Genomic DNA, 21,683 nt, shown 5'->3' on the forward strand with positions numbered 1-21,683 from the left:
CTCAAAAACGAACCATTGAATGAATGAATAAATATATTATTCAACTAAAAATAGAAAAATGTGGTTTGTAAAATAAATATAAAAATGAAATATACGTATTTATTCCCATGTCTAAAATATGTGCTGTTTTCAAAGTTTTCTCTAAATTACAACCTCATAAAATGGCAACTCTGAACTCTCAATATTCTTTTATAGGTTCCAAAACAATATTACTGTGACATTGAATTCCAAGGTCAGGCTTCTGTGACTGTGTCAGAATGAAAGTTCAGTTGAGTTTGCTTCCTGTTTAATAAACAACTCACACTTACCGTTTCAGATAACCTGAATGATAAGAAATATGTTGTATGCGTTATATTGCAAGACAATGTCCTATGTGCCGGTATCATGCGACAGTTCATTAAAATGAAATAAAACTTCAAAAATAATAAGAAACATCCACACAATTGTTATCCCATAAGACCTTCTGACTTTCAACTATTGAAGGGCATTTTGTGGTGCTCTATTGCTAAATTAATATTTTTTATGGTTAATAGTGAACATATTTTGACAGTATTGAATTTTGGTTAAAGAAATCTTAAATGTTTGATGAAATTTGTCCTAATACAAATATATTGCACTATTATTTTTATTGGCATACATTTTTGTATTTCTACATTCCAGTTTTTAAAGGAGTGGTTGTAAAAAAGCATTACACTGCATGTCATACTATGGTTATGGATGTGACAAATAAAATTTGAACTGTTCAATCGTGAACTTAAATGACTTTCCAGTACATATGAGAGAATGATGTGCACTGTATGGTACACTAGCTAGAGATGCAGTGGAATGGAAATGTTTGTTCAATATGGTTCTTGTAGGAAAAGAAGCACAAAGAAAAAATAACATGTCTTTTATGATGCAGTGCAGTCATATACACTGTTGGTGTCATGAAACGTGGTGAGACACAATGACAGAGGACCCAGGTGCAGACAGCGGGTAAGGGGTTAACAAGACGTTTAATAAATAATAAAGACAAAACCAAAAAACCCACGAGGGGGTAACATAACAAAACAAGGGAATATAATAACATGACAGGACTAAGACTAACTAAACATACACGAGAACTACAGTTAACACTTGACAAAATTTACAAAATGACTACACTAGCCTAAACATGACAAGACACAGGGACTTACACCACACGAATCAAAATGAACCAGCACAGGACAGAAAACACAAGGGCATTATAAAGGGGATAAATCAACAGGGGAACAGGTGATAAATCAAGAGGGGAACAAGTGAAGGGCATGAAACAATAAACGAGCAATAACGAGGAAACGAGAGGGCGGGAACAGAGTCGAGACCAGAGAGGGTGTATGGAAGGCCATAAGGGCCAAAATTACCCCTCTCCACAAACATGGGGATCTGTCATGATCCTGCCACTAGACCACGAGAAACATGACATGATGCAGCAGAATCATGACAGTTGGGCTTTGTTTTAAAATAAACCTAAAACGCTATTTTTAAAACTCACTAATAAAACAATCAAATGTGCTCACATAAGAAACAAGCCTATACAGTGAGCAAAGTAGGCTTAACATTTTCATTTATTGCTTTATTATGATGGCGGGGGGGGGGGGGGGCTTGGGGTATGGGTTGACTGTTTGACTGACACAGCCATTACTGGATTTTCTGAAGCGCTCTAGATGTGTGGTTGACGTTATTTGAATGCTGTTGCGGCATCTGCTCGAAGAACAAAAGGCTTTTTGCTCAATTGACTGAAACAAGCAGACTGGAATATTGCTACTTGTTTCCTTACGGACAGCAGATAAGAACCTATCAATCTTAGCCTTTGTCTACTTGCCAAAGTTTCTATTATGACACAACACAATGTGCTGGCTGTTTGTTCTTCAAACCACACAAAAGTGTGCCAAAGAACCAATTTCCTCAGGCTGCCATCAATGAGAAACTCATTTTTCTTGCTCCATTCACCCTAGAAACAAACAACGGATGAGTGAGGACTCATTGTCGGCATGTCCTGAAAAATTAACTATACCTGAATGCCTGGACAATGAGGGCATGTATGACGGATGAGATGAGTAAGTATTTTCTGAGTACACAAGTGTGAGGCCAAATAATTACATATGGGAAAAATTTGGCATTGATGTATAGACCTATAGATCCGCTCTTAAACCGATTCTAATGAGTGTATAATTATAACAACTCTGGTTCTCATTTAAATTGATTAAATATAAAAGTTTGGCCTTTGACGCGCTTTTTAAGGAGAATAAAGATGAAAGCTGAAGTTGAAATACCCAGATTAGAAACATGAAAATTGACCTGTAAAACTGTAGATTATAGTTTTTCATTTTTTACCAGGGGACCCAATGATTACTGAGTTTCCAGTGCTGCATTAATCATAATCAATGAAAACAAATGGGACTGACATTTATTTAAACAACACATAAATCTAAAACTAACTGTTAGAGATGGTGCTTTTATTTATTGGCCCTTTTAATTTATAGGGACCATTTAATCATCTGTGTAAATTAGGCTCATTTATCAAGAAATAATTAAAAGAAACAAAATACATCTAGCCGCATTAAAGCACCCCAGTTCACTCCAGTATTAAATGTTACAAATATGTCATTTATGAATGACAGCTTGTGCTTCAGTGAAATATACACTGAAAAAAGGTTTTCAAGAAGCACTTCATCCAATTAATAATTTCTATTTCAGTTCATCTTAAAATTATTATATTATATTATTATAAATTGTTTGATTTCTTAAATAATGTTTTTTTTAGTTTAAAACATTGTTAAATATAAATATTTTTAATTAACAGTTCGACTAAGAATTTTTTTTTGACGAATGCACACTTTATAGGTTACACACACAGGCCAGCACGTGCGCATTAAACACAAACCTCGTCCAGTCACCAAGAAGCACTCTTCAAGTTAACGGTTCGTGGATCAACATAGACGCACCAGTCAGTCGTGAATAAGTTTTTGAAGGTAAGTAAACTATTAACAAAATCCGTTGATAATTAATATGAATTCGTTTTAACATTGTATGTTAATGTAGAAGTTTTGTACTTAAGTGTCACTAACGTTAGACTGAGATGAAAATGTGTGGGAGATGTCATGGCGGACAACCGCTCCCGTTCATTACTCAACCTTAGGTTAGGCAAAACAGAGTAATAATTTGATGTTCCTGTCACTCTTTTATTACCGTGTTATTTGCAAGTAACGTTATTGGTTATAATTTCAACTTCGGCATAGTTAACGTTATTGCTGAAACGAAGGGTGTTGTTCAGTGCACGCGCTCTCTGACTGAAACTCGCTTATTCTCCCATCATAAACCAACAGAATTAGTATTAACGTTAACGTACCTGGGGACCTGTCATTTGTAATAATTGCATGGGTTGTCTATGATCTTAATCCCGTGCAAATCGGCCATGTCTGTAATTTGTAACAAAAAATACCACCGCAAAAGTGAGAAGGGGGAGTCTGCAGACCTGGAGCAGGCAGTTTTATGCCCATGTTTTAACTTATTTGTCCAGTAGGGGGCACTGTACATTAAGAACCACCAGAACAGACCTAAGAACAGATAACTTCATCGTCCATCACGAGTTATGGTAAATAAAGGATATCTCTTACTCATTTTTCATAATTATTTTTTTTAAATTTTATTTTGTTGTCTGTCTCTAGCCCAGTAGTTCTCAAACTGGGGGGCCCCGAGATGGATCCAGGGGGCTACAGATTTTATGGCATTTTATGAAATATAGAAATTGATCATAGATTTTATGCAATCAAACATCAGAAAAATAAGACCACCAGACAAAAGAATTGATGTTTCAGCATTGTATAACCGAAAATGTTTTTGTTTAAATAAAAATGTTAAATTTAAGATTATAAGTCTTTATTTGGGGGGCCGCAAAGCGATGCACACAAAGGGGGCCTTACAACAAAAAAGTTTGAGAACCACTGCTCTAGCCTATGTGACGGCCTTTTCTGGTAACATTCTTCCGACCCTGTTTACTTGCATTAATACATAACGTTACTACAGTAGGCTTATATGTAAACCATTTCAATTTAGCTGCACACATACTTAAGTTATTTATTATTTTAAGTCGTTAGTCATAGTACAACTTCCTACAAAATGGAGAGCCCCATATTCAGAACTAACAATTAATCACAGAGAGATCACAGTCAACATAATAATTAGCCAGCAAACAATTTTCTTAAATGTGTATTAAGAAAACAAAAGATCAATAATCGAGCACCAACAACCACAAACATGTTCAAACTCAAATTGAAAACTTTATTCCCATATGTAATAAAATAAATGATCATATTATGTAATGTACATATAAAATACATTTTTGTTAAAATAGCTTAATGATCCTGATTAAAATTTATGTGCACCTAATGTGGGTTTTATCATGTTTGTGATGGTTAGTGCTCAATTAATCGTGTATCTTGTTTTCTTAATAGCAATTGTTGGCTGGCTAATGAGGCCTATTATGTTGTGATGTTATTGATCTCATCTGTAATAATACTCGGAAATAATAAAAATGTGTTCAATAATGCATTTTACATATTTACTGCACTTTTAACAAATAGCTTGTCTAATAAATCCATAAATGACTTACAGAGACATATGTGGCAATGTTTTAATGACATTCTCAATTTTCTTTGCACAGTCCATCATCAGTAGCCAAAAGAAATCAAAGTGGCTTGACATTTTGCAATCCTTCTGCAAGACCATGCTTGTGCCTGTGTACGTTGACAATCAGGACCAAACTGATGACCTACTTTCACCTCACTTCATTTCTGGACAGGACACCCACACAGACTCACAGTGACACAATCAAGTTTACACAATATGGATGTCCTTTTTCCAGAGGTGGGTCCTGTGTTAGCTGTGCTCCTCAGATTTATTTTGTAATTGCTTTAAAAAAAAGGTTTTGGTTAATGTAGAAAGGACACTCAGTTTTGTTGTACAAAAAAATAAAAAATAATTTTGATACTGAAATGATACTACTTGTTTGAGATGTGACCCATCTTAACTCTTTCTTTGATAGTCCATCATCTGTTCCCTTGCTGGTTTGGAAAATCTCACCATGCTGGAGGCTGAGGAGAAATTTCTACAAGGGCCTGTCATTGACATAAGGTATGTAAGGATGCTATAAAGGAGAAATGGTCAAGCATGGCATCCTGCCATTATTTCCAATAACAATTTTGTCTACAGCTTTAAACTTTCTTTTATCAGTGAGCGGGAGCAGTTTGACAGGAGGATTAAGAACATTTTGAGGAAGAGTGGCAACCCTATCGAGAGCCATCAATCCTGTTTTTGATAATGGTCTTAATAAATAATGTTGTTCACAAGAAAATTGTCACTTTTTTCTTAGAAGATAAAAGACCTTAGAAATTTCTTAAAGTGGTGAATTGTGTTTTTCTTCATTACATAGTATGCAGGACACTGTTCTAAATGCACGGCAGATATTTAATTGATGGTTCATATGATTGCTCTTAATGTCTTATGGGCTAACTATGGTTAATATTTGAATGTAACTTTATACATGCCTATACATTCACAACAAACACTCAAGTCTTCTGTATATTTGTATATTACTGGCCACAGTAGATTAAATATTATTGTTGTACTGTACATCTGATCCAACTGTATTATTATTAATTTTTCAATTCACAAAAACACTAAATTGCAGTTGCAATGGCAAATCAATTTTCTCCTGTAAGCTATGTATTAAGACCGTTAGTAGATATCTACAAATATTTAAACCTGTTCTGCAAATCGTTAGTTAAGCCATGGTTTCTGTAGTAAGACTGGTTTTGCCAAAAGTCACCAATACAACAACAAAAAAACATGGTTACTACACTTTTACCATAGTTAATTTTCACTGGTCCATAAGCAGTTTCAGTTTAGTTTATTTATTTACTTTTAATCTTACACGTTCATAATTACATTTTTGTTTAATAGTTTGATTAGCTTACAAATATTTTATTTTGTCGTTCAACTCCCCCTACTGGACAAATAAGGAACAACGGGCGTAAAACTGCCGGGGGAGCAAAACTGCCTGCTCCAGGTCTGCAGAGACTCCCCAAATAGGCAAAAGTTACCATATTTCGTCGAACACCGAGGTCCTGTGATATTAACGTTAGTCCTGTGCAAATCTGCATCTGTGATTTGGCGGGCTCGTATAGGCCTTGTGTATGAGAGATTCTCCTTTCTAAATTCTTTTCCAGGTGTTGGAGAAGGAAGAGGCTGAACAAATTCTTCAGCAGGAAACCATGGCAATCTTCGTCCATTAACATTGCCGTCATACTTGAGGGACAATGAAGGTTTTTGTTTTCGGTCAATGTTTGCCAACTCTTAGAAGTTAAAAATCTGATACTTGAGTACTGAAATTGTGGATGTATGGAAGTAATGTATAAGTTGATAAATATTGATGTAATGAAAATTATTGGTGTCTTTTTTATGAGATTTTGGATAGGATTAAATATTACTGTTCCTTAATGCAATCATGTTTTATAAAATCCATATCTTGTTAAAAACAAATAATTTCTATTAACTTGTATTTTTATGATAAATAATTGTTTATTTAGATCTATATCTATTTGATTTAATAAAGCAAAACAATTCGAATACATATTTCTTAAATGAGAAACAATTGTTTGATTAAATATATCTATTTGATTTGAGAAAACAAATAATTTAAAATATTTCTTAAATAAGAATTTTTGTTTGGATTAAATCTTTATCTTTTTGTTAGGATCAAAAATATAAATAATATATATATTTAAATATAATATATTAAATATAATTTAAATTAATTTACTTCAACAAGAAATATATAACTTCTGCCAAGTTTTATAAAATAGCTTTTATAGACATAGAAAATATGATTTAGGGCAAGCTATTTATTTTTCATTGGATCAACTTATAAAATATAGATGTGAATCCTAACCCTAAATATTTTTAGTTGTTTCAATGAAAACCTTTTTTCAGTGTAGCAACGCATGTATTTGCAAGCAGCGATGTCAGACGTTTATACACTCCACAGGATAAAATGAGAATTCTGTGCATTTAAGTTTACAAAACATACAATACAGCTTTGTAAAAAAAAGTTAAAGGAATATTTCACCTGATCAATGGTCCCCATTGACTTTCCAACAAAAATTGTTGTTCATTCTCTCCTTTGCTTACTCCAGCTTTAACCCTACTAGTAGCACGGCCTAACGGTATTGTTAAGCTTGTTGACAAAATGTTTATATGCCGTTCTACTTGTAAGTCGCATCGGATAAAAGCATCTGCTAATGAATAAATGTAAACTAATAAGCATAGATGTTGATCAACCTTAATCCACAATTTAGGTCGTTTGCTCAAATGAACAGCAGACTCGGCAGATGAAACCTCTACGGACAGCACTGAATGGAGCAAGTCATTAAAAATTCATTCACTTCATATGGAACACTGTTCAGAGATCATTTCACACCCACTGCATACAATCACAATGTAATCCGCTATAAGAAATTTATTAGGGTGGATTTGCAGTACAAGACTTTTGGATTTACACTTTAAAGCATCATGAAAGAAACCATAATTGGAGAAAAATGGTACACATCTCAAGAGGATGAGTAAAAAAAAGTCAGATTACTAACAATGTAACATTTACTTTACAATTACAAAATAAGAAGGTGGTGGTGCTGGGGTGGTCAAACAAGAGTGCCTTTCACTCCTTCCTGCGCTTCTTCTCGTGGTCGTAGTCCTTGGACCGCCCGCTCGTGGACGCCCTTTTGGAGCCTCCGTGCTGCTTGGCCTCCTCCAAGAACTTGTCTAGACCGAAAGGATCTTCCTCAAACTGGACGGGACCATCTTTGCGGGGTCCGTGATCAACACCTGAGAACTCTTTATCAGGAACGAACCTGAAGAAACCAAACAAATGCTTAAAACTGCGCATTCGCTCACATTTTAATAACTTCAAGTGATCCAAGCTGACCCTATTATTTATTCTTGTATTTTAACTGGAATGACTAGAATGAGTTTAGCTGTTGATGTATACAAATTCTATTCTGTTGTATGACTTTACTCCTCCTAAAAATAAATGCAAATGCTCAGTAGATGTCTTCATACCTGTTGCTCTGCATGAGTGTATCCAGGTCATCTCCATACATATCCTTATCTGCATTCTTACTAGGCCTGTAAATGTTCTGTGCCATGTCTCTGCCACCTCTGAAAGGCTGATCGTACACGTTATACATTTCATCCTCTCCTCCAGCGTAACCACTATCCATACCCTGAAATAAACACACAGTTAGTTTTACATTTATTTTGAGTATATAGTGACAAAAGATTGATGTGTAATGTGGGCAACACTGCTGGATAATAAACCATTCCTTCATATTACAAATAGGGCTGAAACGATTCCTCTAGTAACTCGAATACAAAAAAATCATCGAGGCATTTTGTTCACGCATTCACTGCAAGACACACGCATTTTAGTCTGTTCACATGCATTTCTCATGCTGATAAATAAGTGATAGCTTACTGAAATGGTGAACTGCTATTTTACTTGGTTTTAGTCTATTTTGCGAGTGAAACTTGTTTTCCGGCTCCATTGAGTCCATAAAAGTAGATTCGGACTAACGTTAGTGGATGCCGAATCCTATTTACACATGTCATCTGTCTGTTCTGCGTGTCTGAGTGAATGAACTGCAGTTTGAGGACATGAACACATGAACTTCATCTCCAGAGTTGCTCTGAGAGTTTATTTCAGAACATTTTACTGAGTGAAGCTAACACACTAAAAAAGAAGCGTCTTCCGACGACCTACCAAAATAAAAGTCCGGTTAACTCAGTATTTTTATGTGGACAAATATATAACTATTTAATAGTAAAAAACAAACTAATTTAGATAAACTAAATGCGTCATGCATAAGCTGAAGTTAGTTGTTTACCTTTGAAATGATTCTTTCTATTTTTATTAATGTTTCTTATTTATACATTTGTATTAGGTCTATATTGCATTTTGAATGTAATATGCCAATGGAATGTACTAAATGGGTTTAGTTTTCACAGATATTAATGTATGCAATTTCAGCAATAAATATGTAAATTTTCCTAAAAAGGAAACAAATAAGTTGTTCATTTTAAGAGACGTGTCTTATTTTCTCTTGTATATTTAGTATTGCTCTTTAATAAAGAAAACGTACTTATTATCCAAATACCCGATTAATCGGTGGAAAAATCAGTAGAATACTCGACTACTAAAATAATCGATAGCTGCAGCCCTAATTACAAACTTATGAAAAATTATGTTAAAGTGCACTCGTGAACTGCACACAATAAAACAAGTGCCATTATATATCAGAGCATAGACTGATTTCACAATGTCTACATTTTACATTTACATTCATGCATTTGGCAGACGCTTTTATCCAAAGCAACTTACATTGCATGATACTGTACATTTGTATTTGAGTATGTGCAATCTCTGGGATCGAACCCATGACCTTGGCGACCCTAGCACCATGCTCTAACCACGGAGCTACAGGAAAACAGATTACATGTCTAATCTAAATGTAAAAACTACAATTATAACAATGCACAATTATTATTGTAGTATGATGGCGGACGTTGCAGAGCGTGGCTCAGTAGCTTCTGGCTTTAAGCACCGGCCTCGAGAAAAACCTTAAATTTATAAGACCGTGGATGGCCAAGTTATCGTCGAGGATCAGTTCCTTAATTTTCTTACAGTTAAAATTAGAACAATGACCCAAGACGAACTCGTCCTTGTAACCTCAAACACATTCAACTCCGAGAATATCAGCAAACATGAGCAAGTAATGAGAGCAGACTCTATGGCTTAGAAGCTTCTTGGAAATGATGTTACTGGCTTCTGGAAGGAGATGAGAGCACTGAACAGGGTCAGTACATCGGTACCATGTACAGTTGAAGGAGTTTCTGGAGCCGATAAGATAGCTGAGCTGTGGAAGCAACATTATTCTAAGCTATTTAATTGTGTTAAAAGTGATCTCTACAAAGAGAGCAACGTTGATAGTAGTGATATAGTGGGAATTACATATAGGGAGGTGCAACAAGCAATTACACAGATAGCTGATAAAAAAGCAAGTGGCTTAGATCAGATTACTGCAGAGCACCTTAAACTCGCAAGTCCGAGGGCTGCAGCTCTTCTTGCAATTTGCTTTACAGGTCTTATGACTCATGGTCTATTGCCGCACTCCATGTTGTCTGTTATCTTGGTGCCTGTCATCAAGGATAAAGCAGGCAAGGTGGGGAGCTTGGATAATTATAGCCCAATTGCTCTAGCCAGTGTCTTATCTAAGGTCCTGGAAAGAATTTTATTAGATAAACTAAGTTCTTATATTGATACCACAGACAACAAGTTTGGCTTTAAGGCTAAGCATGGTACTGATCAATGTATTTGTGCCTTGAAGGAAGCGGTTGAAATGTATAGAAGACAGAATTCTTCAGTTTTAATTTGCTTTATTGACGCATCAAAGGTTTTTGACAGAGTTAATCATTTGAAGTTGTTTTCAAAGCTCAGCCAAAGAGGTGTGCCCAATAGCATAATTAGGATCCTGGCATATTGGATTAAGTATGCAGGTCAAGTGGGGGAATGCATTCTCTACACCATTTGGCGTGGGTAATGGGGTTCGTCAGGAGGGGATACACTCGCCTGTCTATTTTAACATCTATATGAATGATTTGATGATGATCTGACCAACTACGAGCCAGTACGATAGGTTGCATGATTGGTAACACCCTGGTAAACCAATCTTATGTATGCTGATGATTTAGCTATTTTTTTCTCCTAGCAGTGCTGGGTTTCAAGAGATGCTGAACATATGTACAGAGTATGGTTTTAAATTTGATGTTAAATACAATAGTAAAAAGAGTGTTGTTCTGATTGTAAATCAAAAGGAGATAAGGATTTAAACTTTCCTTTTTTTTATCTGGCAGGGAAAGCTTTGACTGTAGGAAATAAAACTAAATATCTAGGACACATCACCGATCAAATGTGTGATGATGACATCTATAGGCAGCGCCGCATGTTGTATGCACAAGCTAACATGTTGGTCAGGAAATTCCACTGGTGTTCAGATAAAGTTAAGATAAGCCTGTTTAAAGCATACTGTACTCCTTTGTATACTGCCCCCTTATGGACGAAGTTTAAAAAATCTAGCATCCAGAAGCTCCAGATTGCCTATAATGATGGTTTGCGTATACTGCTTAAAAAACCAAGATGGAGCAGTGCAAGTGAACTATTCTGTAGGGTAAGGGTCAACACATTTCATGCATTGTTGAGAAACTTAATGTATAAATTTATTTGCAGATTGAATGGCTCATGTAACCTCATTATTATGCTGCTGTCAAATCCTGGTCTTAGTGCTATGCGATACCAGTCAACCATGTGGAAACACTGGTATCATTGCCTTTTTTAATTGTTTTGTAGTTGTCATGTATGTTTTGCTGTTAGTATCTGTATATGTATTTATTGGACCATGAGTCTGGAAATAAAGTCGATGATGATTATGGCAGATGCAAATAACAACACAATTCTTAGCAATAGCTTAAAATTGATCACAACTGGTTATCTTCCTACTGTCTTTCTATTCTAATTTCTGTCTTTCCTTCTATTTCTAATCTGTTTGATTTGAGAGTCTGTGGGCTTGTTACCTTGCTCTGATTGAAGAGCCTCTGGTCATATTGAACATCACTGGAGGTGCGGGGATTTGGCTGACCAAGAGCAATGAGCTCGCTGATGTCTCTGTCCTGATCTCGTTGCAGCTTAGACCTAGAAAAACCAAATTCAAAATGACATCAGCAAAACACACGTGAAGGTCTCAGACAGACAGTCAATCTCATCACGCTACATTACACACAATGTGGAGTCAGGAAACACTCACACAAACGTCTTTTGTGAAATCCCATGAATAATTCAACAGTTTACAACTGCAAACTAAATGCATTTTATCAACTGCGCCGAGCAAAGCGGGATACGGGACGCGTTTCACTAAAAGGTGCCTGATGTACAAATGAACACCAGTGGGATTTACGTGAACACTGGAAGAGAGAACTGGTGGCGGAACTGTGTGGGTTGAATTAAAAGCTCATGAATAATTGAGGTAAAGATGGTAAAAAATAATAAATAAAAGGCATGTACCTCTTATCAGGGGCAGCTCTGGAGATGTTTCTGTCGTGCTGCCGTTCCTTCCTCCTATCGTGGCGGATCTCATCACGTTCCCTGACTTCCGTCTCCTCTCCACCTAAGAGACAACAGTCACGAAACATTAGCCCAACACAACACAGTCCTACTACTGAAAAAACAACCCTTATGTGCATTTTTACAAGCTAAATATTTTGTTGGTGCATCTTTATAGAACGTTTGTGTTCCTACCAATATTTAGGTTATTCCTTTGTTGCATACCTTTCTCGCCGTGGGCTTTAATACCAGCTCTCCTGTCTCTGGCCATCTTAGCCAACTCTCGCAGCTTCTCCTCTTTCTTTTCCTTCTCTTTCTGCGCCATCTTCTTTTCCACCTGAGCTCTCATCTCCACGGCTTCTCTGGCCTGTGCACATCACACGACAGACAAAACAAACACCATTCAACCATAACACAATGGCAGCTGATGTAGGATCTACTGTATGCATTACAGGATACAGAAAAAAGCTCAAGCCCTTTAACTTGTAAACTAAAAACGCTGCAAAAGTTAGCGTGTTGAGCGATGGAGGAATAAGAGGTTTACCTTTCTGTCAGCGATGTACAAAGCCTCAGCCAGCTTTGCAAAGTTCTCATTGATATGAACAGTCTGCAAGCCTCGTCCGTCAGCCGCCAACCGTTTGTCCAGCGGGATGGTGTAACCCTGAGATGCAGCGATGAGGGGTTTGGGAAAACAACAAAGTTGTAGATTTACTGTCAATATTTTACACCAGAAGATACACCACTAAATAATTAATAGATTCCTTAACACTCAACGTGAAAGGAAGAAAGACCAATGGTACCTTCGCGTTCTTCCAGTTGGAAATGCAGGGAGGAATCTTCCATTCCTGCTGTTCTTTGACTGTCATCTGTAGAAGAAGAGAAACAATACAAAGACGCCAAGATGTGATGTTTTTAGAAATGGTCTTCAGACAGGTTCAGAGGGTTGAGAGTAAACAAAGGCAGTGCTCAGATCGATAGTTAGTTATAACCAGAATGCTAGTGTTTCTCACCTTTCTGCTCGGAGAGTGCATAACAGGAGCAGGAGGGGACGGGGGTCCACGGGGAATCTTTTTATTGATTCTGTTGGAAACCCAAAACATTGTAAGTTAATTTACCACCCTTTTTCTTATATGGTGTTCAAGCTGAATGTTTTTTAACTACATACTTGAAACGTGGGGGTTCCATGGGATCTTTCTGCATCTCCACCATACGGATGACCCGCTGTTTGGCACCAGAGTTAAACGCGAGTCCTTGCTGGGAGGGTGTGTACCTTTACGAAATATACAGATGTGTGACGACAACAACAAATATCGAAAATGCTGACAACATCCTTGAATGCAAAAAGCAAAACGTACAGGATTACTACTTTAAACGCTCAGTAACACTGCCCAGCTTTATTTCCACTTTAAGTCCATTATATCATATCCTAACCAGGTTATTGTGCTGAACAGTTGTAACAAGTTTCAGAGAATGAATTATCAGTGGAACCGCTCTTACCGTATGTACTGCGCTGGCGCCAGTTTGTCGGCAGCACGTACAGGCATGGCCGCTGCGATTTTCTGCGAGACTTGTTTACTCAGAGCCTCTCTGGTTTTCTCTGTAAGCTGCACCAGAAAAACCAAGAAACTAATGTAGGAATGATTGAACTGGCACTGATATTGACTACTGGTTTCATGACATCCCTATTTAAATCTAAGGTGGGTAACTCACCTCTTTCACCGCCTCCTCATCAGGTTTCTGCAACTCTGGAGCTTCATCATTTAAAACTTCCTTAGGAAGCATGTCTGTGTATTTACTAAAGACGACCTATAGAAAAAACAATCCACAAATGAATAAGAACACACTCTCTCTGGCCTTTAAGGTGTAAGCCAGTAAATTATGATGAAGAAATCAATAGCACATGAGCATCAGGCACCTTGTCTTTGCTTTGACCCTGCCTGGCAATGGCATCATATTTGATCTTGCCCTCTGCATCCACCTGTACAGCCAGAGCATTGGAGGTTCTTTTCTTCCTGCCCATTTCCAGGGGATACTGGGCCACATGAACCTCTGGAAAGGCTCCTCCATCTCCAAAGTCCTTTAAAAAGACAACAGAACAACTGTGACATGCCAAAGCATGCTGTAGTGATGAAGTATTCCAGGCTTTTGTTCACTCAAGCTTTTAGGTTAAATAATGAGGTTGACGGACATCTTCTTGGCATGACACAGGATGCTAACAGGACTAATGTTGCAGTACCTCTAGAGAACGTGGCACCCATGATTTTCTGAATCCGTATGAAGGGAGTTCTCTTCGGGTGGAGACTAAGGCAGTTGATCTCTGTGCACGAGATCTCTCCTCGGCCTCAAGCTGGTCCTGAGACAGCTGGGTGGGTGCAGGAAGAAAACTAAAAAAAAAAGGCAAAAGCAAAGTTGAGAGGTGGCTATACAAAGGATCAAAAGGAATTTCAGACTTTTTTTAGGATATCAAATGTGAATGGTGTAGAAATGTAGAGAGCTAAGTCACCCTAAATGATAGGTAATATCAATTTCATTCCCAATTCATTTGTATTCACTTTTATTTAAAATTAAACGACATACAGTACGGGCGAGCAAATGAAAATAAAACTTTCAAAATACATTTCAGTTTTACTATAATTCAAAAACGATAGTGATTATTAGATACTTTATTTGTTCAACACAACTAGATACTAACGTTACACGTCCGCTGAAACCAGTACGATGTAATTTATAATCCAATCTCTAGGAATGGGCCAATATGTGCATGTTCTAGTCTATTTTAAGTAGAATAAGTTCTAATAATTAAATTGTGTGTGCGTAAAACTAAATAAAGCCAATGTGTGTCGTGTTTGTGGTCAGTAACGTAAACGTTAGAGTCACTTTTCATTTCATGTGGATTAGCATTAGCATCTTAGCTGTTAGCACAAAGAACACAACACCGTAGGCCTCGGCAGCTCAAGTAACACAACGCAGACAATAAATACCATACATTGTCTCTAAACAAAACAGATGAGGGCGTAAAAAAAGGATACATCTCTTTAAAAAAACTTTCATACAAAGGCAGAAGAGTAAAATCCCCAAAACAGATTCAATGCAACTTACCTAGTCAACGACATCTTTACCACTTCTGCACAGCGTGACGTCACGCTACTGAAATAACCTCTCGCGATGGTTGGGGAAGGAGGTCCTGGCTGCAGGATGCAGTACGGGGCGGTGCTACATATCTCTCCCTACGCGTCTCATTGGTTAGTGGTTGGGTAATATTGGGCGGGTCTATGTGTCGTCTCGCCCTAACCACGCCTTATTGGTTAAACACAAGTAATGACGTCGATTCCTCAGTATGTGTCACTTCCTCTATGTCTAGCATCACGGTGAGAGTGAGTACACGGTCTGTATTTTGGCAGTTTTTTTCATAAGGTTTAATCCCCACGTTTAATGAACTTGATTGCCATTGATAAACAATTGAATAGTTCAGATGCAAAACCCTCTAAATGCCACATTCTGCCCTGTCGGAAATATATGTTATTAATGGATAAAATGCTTGCTTGACAATGCCAGACAGCTGTTTTAGTTGCCAGTAATTGTATGTAGACACATATTTACACACACGTAAATGTAATGCAAGTTGTTTATCGTTGTAATTTTATGTTGGTTATATATGCTTATGTTGTAGTATTTTTTTTAATCATGCTATATTCGTATACATTTTAATCATTTATTGTAATTGAAATAAAGTGAATGATGTAATTCAGTAAATGTGTTTGCTTGTTTTTTATAGACAAGGAACATTGAAGCTATGTTAGATAAATTATAAGCATGATTGTAAAGGCAACACACGAATTGGCTATTAAAATTATGAATGTATAAACCTAAAGAGAAACAATGTTTTTGGACTGTTTTCTTAGAAATTTTCTTCACTTAGAAATAAAAATTAACATATTTATATGAAACAGTAATAATGTTCAGTAGACTTTTGTCATTTTTCTTTTATCTTTATATTTCTCTAAAATTTTCTCTTAGAACATTCTGAAGGGCCCCGGATCACAGTTTGAAAATCCCTGGATTAAATAACAGTAATAGAAAAAAGTAGGATAATAAACAGTGGCGGCCGGTCAATAGGGGGCGCTGGGGCGCCGCCCCCTTAAAGTTATCCAGAGAAGAAAGCTACTTTAATATGCCAACAATAAGTTTAATATATATCGCAAATTAATAACGTAATAAAATAATTTAGTCGTACTATTCCACCGTTAGTCATATTATCATTTATTAAAAAATCAAAAAATCAAAATTGTATTTTGTTCATACGTGTGCGGGGCGCCGGACAAACGAGTGTGTATGTAGGCACGAACATTTTTGAAAAGCATGTGATTTGAGGCTGAGCTCTAATTGGCTTGTTTCAAATCGTCCTTGGGGCGCAGCACTCTGCGCCCCAAACCCTCCCACTTTTGTTGTAAGCGAATCAATATTGTTTTTATATTTTTGGCCTCATGTGATTGGACCGTTCTTAACGCCTCTCATTACAGCCCAGCAGATTGTCATTTGACTGACAGGTACTGATTAACGTGGAAGCAAGCGAAATTATCTCGAGATGAAAGAAAATTCGGTTTTATCTTTACAAGAATACCCGTTCCAAAGGCGTTCAGATGAAGAAAAAAAACGGATCAAGGAGCTTGGACCAGATCGACCCAACTTGCAAATTCAGCAGCAGTCAAGTGATCGCGGTCGACTCGGTGCTTTTCCGGCACTTCTTATGGAAAACGGAGTTGGCTAGCTGGATGCGATGTAAGTCATGCCTTTTATTGTTTTCCCTGTTTGCTGTTTCAAAGTCTTGGCACCGAAACGTTGTGGACAACAACAGGGGTTTGCGATTTAAAACATCTCTCTGATAAGTGCAAGCGACATGAAAGTAGCCGCAGCCATCTTGACAAGGCTATGAGGCTCCAGTTTTTTGGGAAGCTTAGCATTGCTGAATAGTGATGGGTCGTTCTTGAACGATTCGTTCATTTTGAACGAATCTTTAATGTGACTCGAGAAGAAAGAGTCGTCGTAGGGAGTGATTCGTTCAGCCGCGCATGCGCATTGCGCAACATTCTATGGGTCCTGTACTGGAATTCAAGAAGAACGAACGATTCAAACCCGAAGACTCGAGAGGTGAACTAATCAATTCTCTTTCCGGCTCAGACCTCATTGGTTTAGCTTACGACGCTGTCACGTGATGAACGAAGGAGCAAACCCGAAGACTCGAGAGGTGAACTAATCAATTCTCTTTCCGGCTCAGACTGCATTGGTTTAGCTTACGACGCTGTCAGTGATGAACGAACGATTCAAACCCGAAGACTCGAGAGGTGAACTAATCAATTCTCTTTCCGGCTCTGACTGCATTGGTTTAGCTTACGAGCTGTCACGTGATGAACGAAGGAGTCAAACCCGAGGACTGAGAGGTGAACTAATCAATTCTCTTTCCGGCTCTGACTGCATTGGTTTAGCTTACGACGCTGTCACGTGATGAACGAAGGAGTCAAACCCGAAGACTCGAGAGGTGAACTAATCAATTCTCTTTCCGGCTCTGACTGCATTGGTTTAGCTTACGACGCTGTCACGTGATGAACGAAGGAGTCAAACCCGAAGACTCGAGAGGTGAACTAATCAATTCTCTTTCCGGCTCTGACTGCATTGGTTTAGCTTACGACGCTGTCACGTGATGAACGAAGGAGTCAAACCCGAAGGACTTGTCAGATAAGAGGTGTGGTGAGCTAATCATAGACTAAAGACCCAGGTAAACAATGAATTAATCTTTTCTGTTTCTTATAGCATTATAGTTTTGTATTGTTTGTAATGTGATCAACGTTTGCATAATGAACGAAATGAACGATATGACTCGAAAAAAGATTCGTTCATTTTGCTGAACGAGACTCAAAGATCCGAGTCAGTAAAATGATCCGAATTCCCATCACTATTGCTGAACAGCTAGATGAAGGCTACAGGATTGGCATTAGAAGGCACAATGAAGAGGTCACAAAAAATCGACACATCCTGTCTAGAATAATAGACTGTGTAAAATTTTGTGGCGCATTTGAGCTGGCTTTGCGTGGCCACAATGAGAGCGAGAGCTCAGATAACCCCGGGATATTCCGTGGCTTGGTCGACTTTGTTGCTTCTCTTGATGGAGTTTTGAAAGAGCACCTCGAGAATGCCTCTGTGTTTAAGGGAACTTCGAAAACCGTGCAGAACGAGCTGTTGGACTGTATGTTGTCTGTTATGAGGGAACACATAATCCAAGAAGCACAAAACAGCGATTTTCTATCAATCCAGGCCGACGAGACCACCGATATTGCCACACAGTGCCAACTTGTGCTTGTGCTGCGCTACATTGATGGCAAAAGCAACGTACAGGAGAGGTTTTTTGCTTTTATTCATCTGCATTCAACTACAGCTGATTCCATCGCTACAGCACTAAAAGAGCATCTTACTGTCATCCTTCCAGAGGATCAGAAGAGTAAACTCATCTCCCAAGCGTATGATGGAGCCAGCGTGATGAGAGGTGCCACTGCAGGTGTTCAAAGGAAGATTCAAGATGTGTACCCAAATGCCCATTACATCCACTGCTATGCTCATCAGCTCAATCTAATAATGCAAAAGGCCACTTCTCACATACCCAAAGTTAGAATTTTTTTTTCTAACCTTGGAGGATTTGCCAGCTTTTTTTCAAGATCACCCAAGCGCACAGATGTTCTTGATAAAGTAGTTGCCCATAGACTACCAACATCAAGCAGTGTTAGATGGAACTTCCACAGCCGTGCCATCAATACAGTGTTTGAGCACAGAGAGGGCCTCATTCGCTGTTTTGAAACTATTCGAGACTCAGGTGACTTTGACCCTGTTACCACCAGAGAGGCAGGAGGCTTTGCCATGCTGCTGGAGGATCAGGATTTTAATTTTTTTCTGCAACTTTTCCACAACATCATGCCACACGTGGACATCCTCTATGCCAAACTCCAGAAGAAGGACATAGATTCAGTCCACATTAAGGGGAGCATCCAGCAGTTCCAGCAGGACATACAGAAGATCAGGTAGCAGCTGTATTCCTTCTTTTGAATTTGTTATCATTATTATTGTTATTAGTCATACATTTTCTTAATCCTTTGCAGAAATTCTCTCCATTCTCTGGTTAACCAAAGCAGTGAAGGAGCTTCTCAACCAAAGAGGCGGCGGTTGCTTAGTCCAGACGTCCATGAACGGATTGCAACAGAGGTAAGTTTATTGTAGTCCTTGTTACTCTGCAGTTTTTCATAGAAAAGCTATCAAAGGAAGCTATCAAAAAGAAAGTAAATATTAACAACAAGTTAAACGGCATGGTTTCATTTACCCTCTTTGGGTACTAAATGTGTTCTCATGTCTTTGAGTTTATAATTTTTTTGCTTAAATATTGTAGCAAAGAGTAGATCCTTTGATATTGGGCTTTATTAAACTTTATGAAACTATACTACATTTATTTGCAATGCATATTTTACTACAAGTCAATCTATTTAACCATTTTCATAGTCTTTAAATAGTGATCTAAATAGATTTGTTATTCTTAGGTTTCCTCTAGTGGTGTGCCCTTTTTATCTGATTGATATGAAAATGGCTGATAATAAAAAAATGCTATTAGCGCCCTAAGCATCAGAAGTTCATGAAACTTGGCATGTTTGTCTAGTCCATATGTATGAAGTTTGGATAAATCAGGGATTCAAACACTGAAACTGGTCTCCGTCTCTCTATGACTTACAACTGATCATGTTGCAGTTGAAATTGACATTTTGTCATCACTACATCATTTTTGTTTTTGTCCTTCACTCTGTAGGTCTGTGACACCATACTCCAACACACCATGGAACGGTTCTGCTTCACAAGCCACCTCGTTAGTGCCACCCTGCTGCAAGCAGACAGGTTTGAACAGTACACAGTGGCGTTTCCTGAAGATGCACTGAGTAGGACTTTGAAGGCCTATCCAGTGCTCAATGGGAGTAAGCTAAAGACAGAGCTTAGTCTCATCTACTACAAGGAAGAGTTCAGAACCTGTTGTGGTGCTGTGGACCTACTGCAGCTGTTTAAGGAGAACAATCTTGAAGAAGTCTTTTCAGAGACTGTCACTCTCCTAAAGATCCTCATCACCACACCCATGACCACAGCAGAGGCTGAGAGGTGTTTCTCAACTTTGAAAAGAGTTAAGACTTTTCTGAGAAATAGCATGACCCAGGAGAGGCTAAATGCATTGGCCATGCTGTCAATGGAGAAGAGAATGGTGACTGAGATCATTGACTTTAACCAGAAGGTCATTGAGAAATTTGCAAGTCAGAAAGAAAGGAGAGCAAAATTTATTTTCAAATAGTGTTAATGGCCAATGATTAGGTAACTATAGTGTGTTGTGTTTTTTGAATGATTACCTTGATTACTTCATCACTGATAATAAACCCACATTCAATTCAAATTCACTGATTCATAGTACATTTATTTGCATGTATTAACATTGACTGTAATAATGATACATCACCTGATTAATGGCTATTTATAGTCCTGCATTACTGACAGTTGTTGTTTGCGCCCCCCCAAATATTTTTAGCACCAGCCTCCACTGATAATAAATGATAAATTAATTTTAATAATGATAAAAATATTAAATAAAAACAAGTAAAGGACGGTAAATAAATACATAGACAATGACATACTTTGTTAAATGAAAAATGAGAAACAAACTGTAAACAAAGACTTTGTAAAACACCACAAACTGCTACGGGTAACCATATTCTAACCATAATATGTGTAGTAAAACCATCGTTATAAAAACAATTATCAATACACCCTAAACAGTCACTACACTTATTAAAAGTTATGTTAGTTTTCGCAAAGGACAAGCCAAAATCAGTATCAAAATCAACCTACAAGTAGTAGAAAGACTCTTGCTTACAAACTTACAAATGAATGAAATGCTTCCCCTGAAGTAACTTTAATTGTATTAAGATTTTAATCATACTATTTATATTAATAAATAAATACAGAGTTTATATTACAATAGGTTTGAACGGCACCGCATTAAGTCGAACAACGTTTTTAACCTCAGTTCCTGGTTTCAACGTCATTTCCTTGTGACCAATGGGAAGAGTTATGGGCAGTGCGACACATGAAGGCCGTATTTAACAATAACCCCGCCTGCTAACCAATGGAATGTGTTGAGGGCGGAGCTCCACGTGGAGCTCCTCCCCCATATGTAGCGCCTGCAGCCAGGTGTACTTGGAAAGAGCTGCTTTACTTATGTTGGTCTGTGATTTGTATAAGATAACAGAATATAATTCACTGCTTTGGTTTTAGCATATAAGAAATATATCAAATGTCCTTCATTTCCCCCTAATTAATTAAGCATTAAAGACTAAATTGTTTTCTTGGGAAACGGTTTGGACTTACCAGTTAGGCTATCATT

General features: G+C 37.6%; 2 protein-coding genes and 1 long non-coding RNA gene across 4 annotated transcripts; 2 read left to right on the plus strand and 1 right to left on the minus strand.

The window, feature by feature from the left end:
* The first annotated feature begins 2,908 nt into the window (after positions 1–2,908).
* On the plus strand, positions 2,909–6,463 carry LOC130566195 (uncharacterized). Of its 2 annotated transcripts, none has more exons than XR_008964438.1 (5): positions 2,909–2,993; positions 3,542–3,616; positions 4,685–4,887; positions 5,066–5,154; positions 6,249–6,463. It is a non-coding gene; the product is annotated as an uncharacterized LOC130566195 (long non-coding RNA). The 2 variants fall into 2 exon arrangements; XR_008964436.1 differs by lacking the exon at positions 6,249–6,463 and adding an exon at positions 5,254–5,829.
* A 1,059-nt stretch (positions 6,464–7,522) lies between these two features.
* On the minus strand, positions 7,523–15,424 carry snw1 (SNW domain containing 1). The gene is made up of 14 exons (XM_057353779.1): positions 15,329–15,424; positions 14,466–14,613; positions 14,145–14,306; positions 13,940–14,035; positions 13,727–13,833; positions 13,395–13,499; positions 13,240–13,309; positions 13,030–13,095; positions 12,774–12,890; positions 12,455–12,596; positions 12,191–12,293; positions 11,704–11,821; positions 8,137–8,300; positions 7,523–7,928 (listed from the first exon to the last, which is right to left on the minus strand). Exons 1-14 carry the CDS (start codon positions 15,340–15,342, stop codon positions 7,736–7,738), a joined length of 1,605 nt encoding a protein of 534 aa, XP_057209762.1. The 5' UTR covers positions 15,343–15,424; the 3' UTR covers positions 7,523–7,735.
* Positions 15,425–17,695: 2,271 nt separating this feature from the next.
* On the plus strand, positions 17,696–20,848 carry LOC130565898 (zinc finger MYM-type protein 1-like). Its single transcript, XM_057353031.1, has 3 exons — positions 17,696–19,296; positions 19,375–19,477; positions 20,070–20,848. The coding sequence occupies exons 1-3, from the start codon at positions 18,161–18,163 to the stop codon at positions 20,595–20,597; spliced, it is 1,767 nt and encodes a 588-aa protein (XP_057209014.1). The 5' UTR covers positions 17,696–18,160; the 3' UTR covers positions 20,598–20,848.
* The last annotated feature ends 835 nt before the right edge of the window (positions 20,849–21,683 follow it).

This window comes from Triplophysa rosa, linkage group LG15 (genome assembly GCF_024868665.1).
Source record: "Triplophysa rosa linkage group LG15, Trosa_1v2, whole genome shotgun sequence".
Lineage (NCBI taxonomy): Eukaryota > Metazoa > Chordata > Actinopteri > Cypriniformes > Nemacheilidae > Triplophysa > Triplophysa rosa.